Source organism: Peromyscus californicus, unplaced genomic scaffold (genome assembly GCF_007827085.1).
Source record: "Peromyscus californicus insignis strain IS unplaced genomic scaffold, ASM782708v3 Scaffold_20__1_contigs__length_68692818, whole genome shotgun sequence".
Taxonomy (NCBI): domain Eukaryota; kingdom Metazoa; phylum Chordata; class Mammalia; order Rodentia; family Cricetidae; genus Peromyscus; species Peromyscus californicus.
The window spans coordinates 4,978,936-4,995,333 of record NW_026294503.1 but is presented as its reverse complement, the minus strand read 5'-3'; the positions used below and the strand labels follow the sequence as shown (position 1 = coordinate 4,995,333).

Genomic DNA, 16,398 nt, shown 5'->3' with positions numbered 1-16,398 from the left:
CACAGCTATGCCTGTGGAGACAAGCCACTCCTTCACTTCTCTAGCTCAACATCAAGTCTTTGCAGAGTCTTCTAGGACCCATACATGATCTGATCCTTCACGGCCCTGCTAGTCTCATTTCTTACCCCCTCATGCCCTCTACTCTGCCACATTCTGGGTCATGCTAAGTATGTCCCTAGTTCAGAAAGAACCATTTTGCTAGCTGTTCTCATCCATTCATGCTGACCTCCTCACAACTCTGCTCTGGTCCATGATACTTTCTCAAGAGGGCCTTCTCTGGCTTCTTATTCAAAATTCTAGCACACCTGGCACTCACCACTACTTCCTCTTTACCTTCTCCATAGCACGTGTCCACCCAACATCACTTACTGTTTCATTTCCTGTATTACTGTTCTTATTTCATGTATTACTGTTCTTGTTTCATGTATTACTGTCCTCATTTTCTGTATGTCTCTTGCCACTAACTATAAACTCCATTTAGGGAGGGTCTTGGCCCCTGCTTAGCCCCTGGTGGGTCCCAGAACTCTCTCTGACACACACTTAGTGCCTATTTGTGGCATAAAGGGGTCACAGTAGGAGACTGTCTGCTCTGTCATCTATTTCCTTCTAACTTCTTATGGAATTGTTATAATTTCTGCATGTGCTTTGTTTATAATATAATATCAGGCACAATGAAAAAGCCGATGGACAACCATCCATTGCTGGCTTCTTGGCGAGCTGTGTGACTTGGATCATCTCAGTTAGTCTTTCTGAGTTTTAATCTCTTTGCTAATAAAATGGAGAAAGTCTGTCCTGCCTATCACACAGAGCTAATGTGAACATTCAGTAAAATAGTGTATGAAGGACCATTGTCTTCCTCTTTTGTTTTCCTAAAACAAAGCATCTGGGGCTGTATTCCCACAGAAAGGACGTGGATTTATTTCATAGTTTAGGAGGTAGGAAGTTGTGGCTCTGTCTGTTTCGTCTCTGATAAGGGCCTTTGGGTCATAACACAGCTCAGTGAGTGGCATCATGTCAGGAGCACATATGACAGGGAGAGAGGTCACGTGGCAAGACAGAAAGCCATAAGCTGGGAAGGGGCAAGCCTGGCCATTTTGTAACAACTCATTCTCTCAGGAACTAATCCAAAGGACTTACCCCTCTCCTGCAAGGCAGCATCACACAATCTGTGATGGAGGAACCCCATAACCTACCTACCTTCTATCAGGCCTCACCTCTTAATGACTCTACCATTTCAACACCGCTGGGAACCAAACTGGCAGCACATCAGTCTTTTGGGTTACCATGAAAACCCTTCCTGCCTCAACACTAGAACTATATTTATGTGTGACTACCACATTGAATTCTCACATTGGGTCAGGGAAACGTGAACTTGCAATATTGAATTCATTTCACTGAGGTGTACGCCAATGGTCATGTCAGAGGAGCAGCATGTGGCAATTGAAGTTCAAGGCTGGCTCAAATTCCTTTCATCTTAATGTTGAAAGACACAGTCACAGATTTCAGTGTGCATTACTAGCTGAAACTAAACCTTATAATAACTTCAGGTTAAATTGGATGTTTTGATAATAGCCTTAAAATGAACAACCCCAGAAGACAATCTAAAGTTCACAAGGACACACAGCTGAGGTCAAAAATACAAAGCAGCCCAGTTGTTACTAGTTGACTCATTTTCTTGCTAGGGTTGGTTGATGGTCAAACATGATGATTAATTCCTTGAACCCATTTCTGCCCTCCATCTCCTGATATAAAAAACTACTGATGAATGGGTGTGCACTCTAAAGCTCTAAAGTACAGTTGACTGATTGTTTTTTATGTATAATAAAGTTTAGGTTTGTGATTCCTTTAAGATTCCTTATGAGATTAACTTTCAAGATAAATAGTGAAATGATTGATTCTTTCTTTGTGACCGCAATATGCAGCCTGCCAACAAAAGAGTTGGCTGTGAAAAAATACATATTTTTACCTGTACTCTGTGGAATTTAGCAGAATCACTGTATGGGATAAATATTAGAATGAACAGCTGTTTTTAGAAATACTTTGATCTTGAAGAATCCTTGTGGAAAACAGTGATTGAGTCCCTGTGGCAAACAGTGATTGTTTCCCATAATCTGCAGAATTGTTTTGCTGAAGGGGCTTTGCAACCATCCCATGACTTTGGTCAAAAGATGCCTCAGGCACACCTGAGGCTCTTGTATTATTGTGTATTGCACACAATCCATAATAAAGGACTAGAGTCATGGAGGCATGTGATACTCTCCTTCAGTAAGACATGTAAATTAAGATTTGGGATCTTGAGGAAATGCTTTGTGTAACAATCAATAAATATGTCTTTGTATGGCTGTTTGGGGTTCAATCTAGTCCAGTTCAGTCCATTGGAAGAGACTGGACCTTCCTGCTGTCACATAGGCCTTAAAATTTCATCTTGGAGTGCATTCTTTCTTCAACTGACAATGAAAGAACACAGAAAGAACATTGAAGAATAGAGAATAAAGAAGGAAATCGTCGAGAGAGTGTAAATGTCTTTTTCCATAACCCCCTCAGACAGAAATGTCTAGTATGCACCAATGCTATGGGTTTCCCTTTGAGCCCTGGCAGCAATAGTGTACTTCCAAATTAAATTATTTACTCAACAATTAAACAACAAAGGTAGCCTTTGAACCCAAGCATTGTCTTTTTTAAAAAATCTTCATTTATCTATGTATGTGTATGTTCATGCTGGGACAGGTATCCATAGCATACCTCCTGGGGATGAGAGTCACAGGGACTGTGAGCCTCCCAATGTGGGAATGTGGGTGGTGGGAACTGAACCCAGGGCTCCTGCAAGAGCAGTGCATGCTTTTCCCGATGAACTGTCTTGCCAGCTCCTGAACCCCAGCACTTTCCAATTGGTTAATGACTGTGTGAAGCAATGAAGAGGATTTGACCCAGGGTGCAACTTCTGCCTCTGCACTAGTTTTTTCCTGACCATAAATTAATGTAGCATTTCCCTGGTGTTCTTCTCTGTGCCCTTCTTTCTCTTGAAATAGGCATGCATTCTTGTTTTCCAAAAGAAACCCCTCAGGCCTTCCTCCCCTCTACCCAATGAATGAAAGCCTATCACAGGTCTACCCATGAATGAAAGCCTATCACAACCCTAGTCAATGAATAAAAGCCTATTATAGGGCTACCCATGAATGAAAGCCTATCATAAGTCTACCCAATGAATGAAACCCTATCACAGTTCTACCCAATGAATGAAAGCCTACCACAGATCTACCCAATGAATTAAAGCCTATCACAGGTCTACCCAATGAATAAAAGCCTATCACAGGTCTACCCAATGAATGAAAGCCTATCACAAGTCTACCCAATGAATGAAAGCCTATCATAGGTCTACCCACAAATGAAAGCCTATCACAGGTCTACCCACGAATGAAAACCTACCACAGGTATATCCAATGAATGAAAGTCTATCATAGGTCTACCCATGAATTTTCCTATCACAAGTCAAGGCTTTTGTTTTCTGTCTGGCCAAGCAAGTGCAGATGGCTTTGTCAAGTTCAGGCATCAATACTCAGTCAAGCATTTGTTGACAACTCCAGAAACAAATCCTGGACTGAGCTGCAAATGCCTGCTTCCCAGATGATTTAGTTATGCCCTTCTCTCTGTTTGTGTCACAGTCTTTCTGTGCTAATGAGTTTGTGAATGTGGTTTAATTAGTGTTTACTGAAAAAAATAGCTGCACACAGATCAGTCTTGTGAGAGACTTAGTCAGAATGTTGAGGCAATGTTTTTCCTTGTACAAAACAGCTAATAAGTGAGAAGTACTTAATAAAGGCTAGGAAAGGACTGTAAGTTGGCTTTGAAGAAATAGAGCTTTGTTTCTACAGGAAAAGAAATAATTCTTTAAACAGGTAGATTCAAATATTAAAATAGCAATCTCCCCTACTTCCTCAGGTACCAGATGATTGACATATAACAGAACTGTAATGGTGGCAATCTGATTGGAAACCATGGCAGTGATCTGATTGGATACCATACCAAAGAGCTGCCATCTACAGAGCTCCTAAAAGGAGAATTTGAAATCACTTGTAAATTCCACTAAATGTTTTGGCTCTCTGCAAACCTATGCATTATGTATCAACTCTTGTTTCTGAATTCTGGCCTCAGGCAAATGCTAATGTAGTAACTAAATGAGGGATTTAAAATCCTAATACAAACCAGCCTCTACTTTGGGAGGATTTTTACTTTCCAGGAGAGGGAAGTGAACATTATTGGAATGTTCAGTTTATAAATTCGATCTGTGCTTCATTTGTAAGTTAATTTTTTCTCTGTTTAAGTGGGTTTTGCCCAACTTCACATTCACAGGGACCTCCAAACAAGGCCTCCTTGTAGTTGCTCATGCTAATAGAAGGAAAGGCCATCTCATTCTACCCCTCAGAGGTTGCCTCCTGGGAGCTGAAGAGCCAGGTTCCATCTGCAGTGCAGAACTCAGGTTCTACAGAGGAGTGAGACTGAGTGCCACAGCTAGACAAGGGGACAGGCTCTGGTGTTCTCCCACACAGTAGGGCATCATTAACAAGTGTATTGTGTGTTTCAAAATAGCTGGAAAAGGCGCTTTGAATGCTCTCATCACAACAAAATGGAGGCTGTTTGAGATGATGCATATGCTAATTAGCCTGACCTGATCACACTGGGCATACATCTATAAAAACATCACACTGTAAGCCACATATGTACAATTATCCTGTGTCAATTACAGAGAAAATAAAACTTAAAAGTCAAAACCAAGCAGTCAGGTCATTAATTCCTAAGGATCCCTCTCTTTTCCCGATCTGTGGGTGCTACAAAGGTTTGAGCACCTAGAGCCTCAAACGCTGCCCTGTAGGAATTTCTTCTGAGTGAGGGTCTCAGACAGACAGTTCGATGTCAGAGGCCCTGAGACCAAGTTGTAACTCTGTCACCTGGTACGCCTAGTGTGACAAACAGCAGGAGAAAGCCAGTCTGCTACCCTGCATGCCCATCTGGTAATTAGTCATCTCTCTGTCTACCAGGGATGTTTTTTCCCACTTGTTCCTTTGGCCATAGTTCACAGTATGCCCTGTGGGATGGGCCCTGGAGAGAAAAAGCCAGCCCCACTAAGATCTGCCTGCGGGCAGACAGCAGTGGGAGAGACAGATGATAAATATCCCAGGGAAATGACAGGATTAAAATTGGGCTGTAAAAGGCAAGGGCAGAGCCTCTGCTGTGAGAAGGGGTGTATCCTGACTACAAGTCCTAGTTAGCATTGACTGTCACCCTGACACAGCCTAGAGTCAATTTGGAGAGGAACTGCCTAGACCAGATTAGCCTGTGGGTGAGGATTGTCTCAGTTCCTAATTGATATAGGAGGCCCCAGACCACGATGGGCGGCACCATTCTCTAAGCAGATGGCTTGAGCCTTCAAGCCAGGCAGAAAGCAGCATTCCTTTGTGGTTTCCACTTCACATTCATGCTTAGGTTCCTTCCCTGGGTTCCCTCCATGATGGACTGGGACCTGAAAGTTGAAACATACCCTTTCCCACCCTGAGTTGATTTTTGTCAGAGAATTTCATCACAATAACAGGAAGGAGACTAGAGAACACTGCATAACTGTCTGAAAGTCCATGGCTAAAGTCAGGCCCTACCGCAAGTAGGAAATGCCCTGTGATAGCACCTCTGCCCCATCCCCCATGAGTGACCCTCCTCCCTGCACCATCCCATGGTACTCACTCTTGACCTTCTAACTCCATACGTCCCCTCACTACCCACCACCACTGCCTCTGTGCGCCTAAAGGTTTCCTAAGGGAAAGGTCACATCTTACCCTCTTCATCTCCAGAAGCCTGAGAAAAGCTGGACAGACACAAAACAGCTATGTGAGTGGAAGCCGGTATTTACAGCTACTCGCCCCCCATAAAAGTCACCTTCCTCCCCACACCACATCAAGAAACTAGTTAACACCAGAGCATGCACTCCTGTTTTGCAAATGGAAACACGAGGCTAGGGAGATGGCTCAGCAGTTAAGAGCACTCGCTGGGCAATCGTGAGGTCCTCGGTTCAGATCCCAGCACCTACGTCAACACTGCAGACCTGTAACCCCAGCTCCGAGAGAGGGGAAGACAGGAGGATTGCTGGGACTTGCTGCCTGGTTTCCAGCCCAGCCAAGAAAATCCCAGATCCATGGAGAGACCCTTTCTCAAAGAAGCAAGTGAAGCGTAGTGGCAAAGAACATGCGATGCCGCCTTTCCTCCACGCATGCGCAAAGGCACACATATTTAGCCATACATTACACATAAGTAAATAAATCTTTTTTCATGGAAAAAAATGAGAAGTACAAACACTCCTTAATTTATGGTGGGGCTAAGTCCTGCTAAACCCAAGCAAGTTGTAGCATTGTGATTTGTATTGAAAATGCATCAAATACCTCTCACCTACCCTTCATCGCGGCATCCCAGCCTGCTGGAGAAGAAAGCTCTCAGCTGTAGTTCAGGACTCCACATGAGATCCACAGGGAATGTGCAGAATGTGAACAATTTGGCATCAGGTTTCTGAATACCAAAAATTAATTCAATGGCTGGGGAGATGGCTCAGGGGTTAAAAGCACTTGCTGCTCTAGCAGAGATCCCGATTCATTCCCAGCACCCACATGTCAGCTCACAATTGTCCGCAATTCCAGCTCCAGGGGGACCAATACCCTCTTCTGACCTCCTCAGGCACCAGGCCCACATGGGTACACAGACATACACCATGCAGGCAAAACTCTCAAGCACATAAATAAATCTAACATAGTTTTTAACTCAAAATCCTACACATAATGAATCCGAGATGTTTCTGGCGGAGCTTGCTGAGTTGCATTCCGGGACTTCACTGCAGCATCGGCTCAGAAGGCACACTGGACACGGGACCTCACTGCAGCATCGGCTCAGAAGGCACACTGGACACAGGACATCACTGCAGCATCGGCTCGGAAGGCACACTGGACACGGACTTCACTGCAGCATCGGCTCGGAAGGCACACTGGACACGGACCTCACTGCAGCATCGGCTCGGAAGGCACACTGGACACGGACCTCACTGCAGCATCGGCTCGGAAGGCACACTGGACACGGGACCTCACTGCAGCATCGGCTCGGAAGGCACACTGGACATGGACCTCACTGCAGCATCGGCTCCGAAGGCACACTGGACACGGGACCTCACTGCAGCATCGGCTCGGAAGGCACACTGGACACGGACCTCACTGCAGCATCGGCTCCGAAGGCACACTGGACACGGGACCTCACTGCAGCATCGGCTCTGAAGGCACACTGGACACGGGACCTCACTGCAGCTCTGAAGGCACACTGGACACGGGACCTCACTGCAGCTCTGAAGGCACACTGGACACGGGACCTCACTGCAGCATCGGCTCAGAAGGCACACTGGACACGGACCTCACTGCAGCATCGGCTCTGAAGGCACACTGGACACGGGACCTCACTGCAGCTCGGAAGGCACACTGGACACGGGACTTCACTGCAGCATCGGCTCGGAAGGCACACTGGACACAGGACTTCACTGCAGCTCTGAAGGCACACTGGACACGGGACCTCACTGCAGCTCTGAAGGCACACTGGACACGGGACCTCACTGCATCTCGGAAGGCACACTGGACACGGGACCTCACTGCAGCATCGTCTCGGAAGGCACACTGGACACGGGACTTCACTGCAGCATCGGCTCGGAAGGCACACTGGACACAGAGTGCAGAGACACCATGCTTCCACACCACACGAGGCCAGTGACCGCTGCCTGAAACAGCCCAGCTAGACTCGTCCCCTTATGGTATGAGCTCCAGTGTGTCCGCTCTAGACACAAAGGCTCCTATCACAGTGAAAGCATGATAGTTTCATACAGACACCAAAGACTTCTAATATTTTCCTCTGTCATCCTTCCTCATATTTGTCTGGAATCAGTGTATCTCTGGATTAGATTGTGTTAGGCAAATAAGCACACTCATCTTATTAGTAGGTAATTCTGCTGTTGCCTTTAACAAATGGAAAATATATATGTTTGTAAAAGAACTGTTTTGAAATAATTTCTGGTTTATTGTAAGTAAATGTTTCATTTGCATATCAATTTTATATATTTGTGACCATATTCACATCAAACTTTTTGATCAAGAAGAGTGGAAGGCCTGCTGGGGAGTATCTGCAGCCTCCTCACGGACATGCAGCCCACAGAGGTGAGGCTCAGCAGCTGCCATGCAGTTGAGAGAGCACAGAACCAAATATCTCTGGCCTGGACAAACGCCTAAAATTCAAAATTCAAAAACAGTGCAATTCCTGCTGAATACATATCACTTCTGGGCCATTTTCAAGTTGAAAAAATAGTTAATCTGAAAACTAGATATTAATAACATATTTAAACAAGCCCCCACATACAATCTGGGAGCACATACACCAAAAGGCTAGCTGCGTTTATCTCGATGATTGGGATTTGGAAGATGCTGGTTTTCTCGCTGGGTCACTGCAGTATTTTACTGTTTGGGATGTTCTGTATGGCAAATGTGTTGCTCTGATTGGTCAATAAATAAAACACTGATTGGCCATTGGCTAGGCAGGAAGTATAGGCGGGACAAGGAGGAGAATAAAGCTGGGAAGTGGAAGGCTGAGAGAGACACTGCCAGCCGCCACAATGAGAAACAGCATGTGAAGATGCCGGTAAGCCACGAGCCATGTGGCAAGGTATAGATTAATGGAAATGGATTAATTTAAGCTGTAAGAACAGTTAGCAAGAAGCCTGCCACGGCCATACAGTTTGTAAACAATATAAGTCTCTGTGTTTACTTGGTCGGGTCTGAGCAGCTGTGGGACTGGCAGGTGAGAGAGATTTGTCCTGACTGTGGACCAAGCAGGAAAACTCTAGCTACAGTTGTGGACATGTGCTACTGTTAGGATAAGGAAATACAAGGTTATGTGTCATTTTAAAAGTTGAGTTTGACTTGTTCCCTAAGCCATAATCATGGAACATGAACAACTTTCTGAAACACCATCTTTACTATCTACATGCCAAGTGGCCAGTGACTCCCTCCAGATCTAATTAACTGGAGTAGCTAGATGGAGGTTCACAGTGTGTTTCCTTTCCCTTCTTCCTCCACTTACAGTGTCCAGAAGTACGTGAGTCATACTTTACATGGAAGCATACTGACAATGAAACATGTTAAGATCTCTCTGCCTCTGTCTCTGTCTCTCTCTGTCTCTGTGTCTGTGTCTCTGTCTGTCTCTCTTTGTCTCTGTCTCTGTCTCTGTCTCTCTTTCTCTCTCTCTTTTCCCTCTTCTGCTCCTAAAGTTCTTCTTATAGGATTTGAAATTACACCTCTTGAAAATTGATAAGTCAAGAATGAATTGTCTCTCTTCCATCTGTCTGTCTGACTATCCATCTGTCTACCTGGCCATCCATTCATCCATCCATCCATCTGTCCATCCTTCTGTCTGTCCATCTATACATACATACATATATACATACATCCCTTGCTTTCTGGTTGGTTCTGGCTAACATGATTTTTCTGTGTCTTTTACTGGCCTGTTTTCCATCATTTTGTTTAGTTCTTAGGCTAGTATAGAGTTTGTTTGCTTTTCCCTCTTCCCAAGGAACAATACCAGGTGATCACATGACCCTAAAGGCTAGCTCTGAAAACTATGATATGTATTTTCTTCTCTTTCTGCAGTTGAATTCTTGCCACCAGGATGGGGAAACAGAACAGCAAGCTGCGCCCTGAAGTCATGCAGGACTTACTGGAAAGCACAGACTTCACAGAGCATGAGATCCAGGAGTGGTACAAAGGCTTCCTGAGAGACTGCCCCAGCGGACATTTATCAATGGAAGAGTTTAAGAAAATATATGGGAACTTTTTCCCTTATGGGGATGCTTCCAAATTTGCAGAGCACGTCTTCCGCACCTTCGATGCGAATGGAGACGGGACAATAGACTTTCGAGAGTTCATCATCGCCCTGAGTGTGACGTCAAGGGGCAAGCTGGAGCAGAAGCTGAAGTGGGCCTTCAGCATGTACGACCTGGATGGCAACGGTTACATCAGCAAGGCCGAGATGCTGGAGATCGTGCAGGTAGAGAGAAGGGTGGGTGGGTGTCACGAGAAAGACAAAAGGCTCCAGGGGAGCATGGGACTGGCTTTATAAGCCGGTGTGTCACCAGGACAGTTAATGTGGCCCACTCAGTGTTCTTGAAAAGTTTGAATTTGCATGCACAAAAATTGCACCAAAATCTGCATTGGTTGTAATCTCTTGGAAACTTAGGAGCTCCAGCTGGACTGTCTGACATTCTTGCCTGTTAGTGGTCCCCTGTGCTTTGGGGTGATTCCCACACTGCAGAGGGACAGGGCTCTTCTGTTGGCCATCCTTGTCACAGTCATCCCATTGATCAATTACAACAACCTACTCAGACACGGAGTTTGGGGTCATGTCTTCTGAAGCTGTGTTAGTAATGAAGCCCTGACTTGGGTGCCCACCTGCATCTTTCAGGGACCAGCTCTCTTTGGTCAAGAGCTAACACAAGGCATGGTTTCACCTGTAAAACAGAACGGCCGTGTCATGGGGTTAAGATTAGACATAATTCCCCATGTTAAACGCTGTCTTAGTCACTGTTCTGTTGCTGTGAAGAGACACCATGACCAAGGCAACTCTTATAAAAGAAAGCATTTAGTCAGGGGCTTGCTTACAGTTTTGGAAAGTTAGTCCATGGTCATCATGACAGGGAGCAGACAGGCATGGCACTGGAGCAGTAGCTGAGAGCTTTACATCCTGATACACAGGTAGAGAGAGGGGGTGGGGGCTGGGCCTGGTGTGGGCTTTTGAAACCTCAGAGCTCACCCTCAGTGATACACCTACTCCAATAAGGCCACACCTTCCAAACCTTTCTAAACAGTCCCACTAACTGTAGACCAAGCTTTCAAACATATGAACCTATGGGTGATGTTCTCATTCAAGCCACCACAAATGCCTAGCCCAGGGCCAGCCACTTAGAAAAGATCGTTGTCATTAATTTGCAGCTTTGTAGACTCTTAAACAAGAGCAGGGTCTGGACTCGAAGCTTTGTCCCATCAGAGGTGCAGATACAGAGGGCTTCACCATTTTACTTTGAGATACCGCCTTTGGCCTCCCCAAACCACTCAGGGTCAGTTACTGAAGAGAAGAGGAGGAAGTGGCTATGGCTATGGCAACTCACCAAGCAGTGGGTGGGATCCAGACACAAACCTAAGGAGATAAATTCAGGGCTCGGGAGAAGGCTAGGAGGGCTTCGGCTGCAGGCATTATTAAGGACCGGGGGGGGGGGGGGGGGGTGACCAAGCCAGTGAGCCCCAGCAGCCAGTGATGGTCCAGGCAGGTGAGGGAAGTTCAGTAAGGAGGCATCCGGCAGCAGAGAACAGGGTCAAGCGAGTGGGTTGGGTTCGTTGGAGGGTTCAGCTCAGAGGTCACAGTCACCCGGGGTCATCTGGGCAGATGTCCTACCAGAGTGTCTACCCTGGGAAAATGGTGGGGTGCAGGATGGGAGGAGTCTAATGAGATGGCAGAACTCAGCAGCTGGTGGGAAGGGGGTTAGGGCAGAGTGCAGCTAGCTGGCTGAGAACCTCAGGAAAGGACGTGACAGAGGAAACCGGACAGAGCTGGAAAGAGCAGCTGTGGCTGAACCTTGCAGCAGGGATGGAGGACGGAGCCCGCAGGGGTGGGCATTACAGGGACAGCACAAACACTAGGGAGATACACACACAGGGGTCTCAGTGACAGGCCTCACCCAGAAGATCTCCGAGCTCCGCCAAGCACGTCTCTTTTCTGACTGGCCACCAGTGGCTTTCCCTTCACCAAAGGGTAATGATATAAAAAAGTTATATCAAAAGAATCCCGCAATGGTGTAGGTCTTAGCAGAAATAAAGACTGTCTCCCCCCTCCCCCCTTCCCTGCAGAAAAAGGACATCTAATGTAAAAGATAGGCAGATACAGGGCTTGGTAAATGTGCTTGAGAGATAGTTCAGCAGTTAAGAGCAATGGCTGTTCTTCCAGATGACCTGGGTTCAATTCCCAGCACCCACATGGTAGTTCTCCAGTCACAGGAGACACAATGTCCTCCTCTGGCCTCCACAGGCATTGCAAGCACAGGACATACATGCAGGTAGAACACCCACACCATACAGTAAAATAAAAATATTAAGAGAAAATTATTCACTGTTCCATCCTACCCACAAAGAAAACCACTACTGATAATTTTTTCAGTGACATATTTCCTGGTCCTCTTACCATGCATTTTAAAATATCCAGTTAATTCCATAAAGTATATGTAATTTTCTATCTTGCCATTTTCACCCAGCATGGTAACACGAGTATCTCTGTGTCCATAAAGATGCTTATAAAAATGTTTAATAAAGCTAGCCAATGGCTGCATAATCATCCTGCAGTATATTATAATCACTTAGCTTTCCACTCTGGTTATTTAAGCCACTTTCAGTTCTCATTATTAGACAAAATAGTTTATCTTTTAAAAATAAATCAATAATCTTTCCATATAAAATTTTTTTTTATTTACAGGGTTATTTTCTTAGACTGGGCGTGAGCATTTCTAAGATCTCTTGATACATCTTGTCAAAGTATTTTCCCTAATGCCCCTACAAGCACATGTAGGACATCTCCATATCATTTTACATCTTGGATTTTCCTTAATCTTTGCTAGTTAAACAAAAATTAAAATTCCGAAGCCATTCACAGTGCTAGATTTCTGATACTGTGACAAATGCCTAAATCAATTGACTTACAATTTTGGAGATTTCAGTCAAATCTGTGGGTCTGAACCTGTGGCTGGTATCACATCAGGGTCAGGAGCGTGAGGCAGAGAAAAACCATTCACCTCATGGCCAGAAAACAAGAGGAAAAGACTGAGGTCCCACAGTTCCCTTTGGGGACTCACCCCCAGTTACCTGAGGACACCCCCAACAGGTCCCATCTCATAGAGACTCCAGCTCCTTTCAGTGGTACTACAGGCTCAGGACCAAACCTCTGGACACAGGGCTCTGGGGCAGTTGTAGCTTGCGTCCTTACTAGGCTTCTTGGCTGTTGTGTTCTGTTTTCTTATTTGGTGCTGAGAACAAAGGGCTCCATGAGTCCTGGGCAACCACAGTCACTAACCTGCACCTTAGCTCTTCCTGGCTGTGTTCCACGCCTCTTCCATCTCAGAGGGCTGCCTCCACCCTTGAAGAGTACAGAGGGCTGAGCCTGTTCTCACTTTGGACAAAATTCTTCCTAAGTGGACTCTGAAACAGAAACATCCATGAGCCACAGTGTTACCTCCTGACAGGGTTTTGCAGCTGTTGTTGAGGACCTTGTAGATACTAAGACTGGAAGGGACCTTCAAAGACTTTTAGAAATGAGCTTTTGGAAACGGAGACTCCCCTGTTGACCACGACTCAGCAGGGACCCTGGCAAGGGGAACAGTATTCAGGAATGACATTGTCCCTGTGCTTGGAATGGGGTTTGGAAGAGAAAGTGGCGAATCTGCAGGGACATGCAGAGGATGCCAGCAGATTCCTGGACGCTGGGAGGGTCCCCCGCCACGGTCAGAACGGAACACAAAGCCAGGTAAACCAGGAAGATGTGCTGAACCTGACAGAGGCATGCTCCTCACTGTGAAGTACCCCAGGCCATTCCCAGGCCTTCATGAGTGTCCAATTCTGAACTGTAAGAGCACGCCTGCCTTCAGACACACCTGTGTAATCATGAGGTTCTTATGAAGCCTGCCAATGGAAGACTCAAATGTCCTCAACCATTTTATACGCCATATACCCTAATGGTTAATATTCATGACTGCAAATACCACAGGCACCCTGAAGTGACTTCAGATCATCAAAGAGATTAAATTTCAAACCATTTTCAGACCAGGGGCTACTTTGCAAGCTGGCGATTCACATATTCCATCACATTCTTATGCTAATCCCCGTTTTCAATTATTCGGGATGAATTGGAATTCAGTGTCAGATCTCACGGAGCTCTACATTCTGGTTTTTTAATCTTTTGTTCCCTCCTCTTTTGCAGGCCCTGTCACTGTCACAGGAAGCCCCTTGAGGGGAATGTTCTTGACTTTGTCCTGGCTGGTCGGCACCGTTTAGGAAAACATTCATTTACTTACTCAGAGCTTTCTCTGTCTGTGAGTTTCAGTGTTGAGCTTGAGTAAACAGATGTTAGGAAGCAGCAGGCGGGACCAGCTGTGGCCAGGAGCACCATAAACAGGGTCTAAGTTTTAAAGTGACATTTGTAGCTTAATAACGTGCTCTGAATGTAGCTTCCTAGCCGAATCCTCATCCTTCAAGACTCAGCAATTCAAGCCCTTTAGTAGGGGAAGGAGCAGATTTATGATCATTTACAATCACTAACAACTAGCCAGGATGTAGACCAGGAGGAAAATGAGTCTGTAAGTGGGCTTTGCATGGGCAAGGAGAGAGAGATGCCCTTCAGAAATCATCCATTTGTTGTACTCTGATATTGTCTGTGGCTTGGTTTCAGTAGTCACAGAACACCATTTGTGACAAAAAGCTAGAATTCATCTTATCTCCTGATATTAGTAGGGAAGACTAGAATGTACCACACTGCTGTGAATTCTGCGTAGTGCTGAAGCAGGCTGAATTAGACTCCCATGGCTGCTATTACAAGGAACATCAAACCTCACGGCTTACAACCACAAATTTATCATCTTTTAGTTCTGAAAGTCTGGCCTCAGTTTCACTGAACTAAAATTAAGGTGTCCTGAGGGCTGCGTCCCCTTCTGGAGCCATTTGGAGAAAAGATTTCTTGTCTTCCCCAGCTTCTAGAAGATGTTTCCTAGGCCTGTGTCTCTGCTCACTCACCTTCAAAGTCAGTTGTGGCAGACTCACACTGTGGGAGCTGCGACTCTGCTGTTCTCCTCTATTCATGCATTCATTTATGCAGTTATGAATATTAATAGTCGGGTCCATGTGTGGGCTCTAGGGGCATCCTCCCGTCTCCATACTGATTCAACCAGTTTTGTGAGATCTCTTTACTGTAGAAGGTAAGCCAGCTCCAGGCTCCAGGGGTTAGGACGGGGACACACATGGGGGGGGGGGTACTGCTCAGTCCACCACGTACGCTGGAGTATAGTTCTTTCTAAAGAAAACTATGAATTTTCACTATTTTTGATGGACCATCATCCAGATAGACAAGCAAAACCATCTGTGGATTTGGTTTAGAGCATTACATGAACTTTTTCTTTTACATTTATGTGCTGATTTCCTTTAGTGACAAATTTAGGATCATGATTTAGACCCGTTTTTATTATTGCACTGAAGCACTTTCTCAGGAGCCTTAAAGCATGTTGGAACTGTGACCTTTCCTCCATCACACACTGGATTCTCTCCTCTTGATGGGAACACAGTCTGCCCGTTACTTTATGAGGAAGGAGAATCCTTTCTGCCCTTCATAGTTCCAACTCCCTGCCCTGCTGGAGGCAATCTGAATTCCTCACACCTATCATAGCATAGGCTGAGTTTAAGGAAGGAGCCAAGTAATCAATAGAGGCACCACCAAATCTCCTGAGGGTGCCTAGAACTTCTTGGAGCTGTGGGAGACAGAAGCTACACTCTGGGGCTAGGCACACATCATTCAATCTGAGATGGGGCTACACTTGACTCCCTTCTGTTCTCAGGAGGTCACTAAGCAAGACTCTTGCAAGGCCAGCGAATAACAGGACTGTCATTAGTTAGATGTGCAGGTGCTAGGCTGCGTCAGCCTTACAACCGAATGTGAAGGACAAGTTTGTCACCTGTACCCAAAGCAAAGATGATAAGTAGGCATTTGAGTAAAGTAGGCCAATACCCCTTCTTTTTAAATATTTCCGATCTCCCTTACCCTCCTCTCCCATCTATTATTGGTAACTTACAGGTCACTTAAGAAAAATTTAACCATGACTTTGCTTTCACAGTTAGACAGTGGGATGAATAAACCATCTAGTTCCCTCTGGAGTGATGGTGGTATGTGTGTTGTCTATCAAAACTTTGGTCTGTAGACCTGTGGTTTCCATCAGCTTTAGAATATTATTAGTAATGATGCTTTTGAATCTCTCCAGTTCCCCGTTCTCTGGGCTCCTTCTGTCTTTATTTGAATACATACTGCACAGCCCGAAGGCCACATACAAGCCACTAGTGTCCTGCTGCATTGCGGATGCTAGGTTTTCTCCCTTTCTGTCTTGGGTAGCTTAGCCTCCTGTCTGCATCAGTGTTCTCTTCACTGGGAGATCTAATTTGCCATCAATCCCACTCTGTGTATTTTCCACCTAAAACACTGCAGCTTTCATTGCTAGAAGTTTGATCTGGGTCTTCCTAATGGCTTCCCCTGTCTATTTTG

General features: G+C 45.5%; 1 protein-coding gene across 3 annotated transcripts in view; it reads left to right on the top strand.

The window, feature by feature from the left end:
* Positions 1-16,398, top strand: part of Ncald (neurocalcin delta) — a 250,376-nt gene that overhangs the window by 217,352 nt on the left and 16,626 nt on the right. For all 3 annotated transcript variants that reach the window (XM_052747635.1, XM_052747636.1, XM_052747634.1), the window contains one exon: positions 9,711-10,107. In XM_052747635.1, coding sequence (XP_052603595.1) covers positions 9,730-10,107 — 378 coding nt within the window. In that variant the 5' untranslated portion in view covers positions 9,711-9,729. The remainder of the gene's footprint in view (positions 1-9,710; positions 10,108-16,398) is intronic.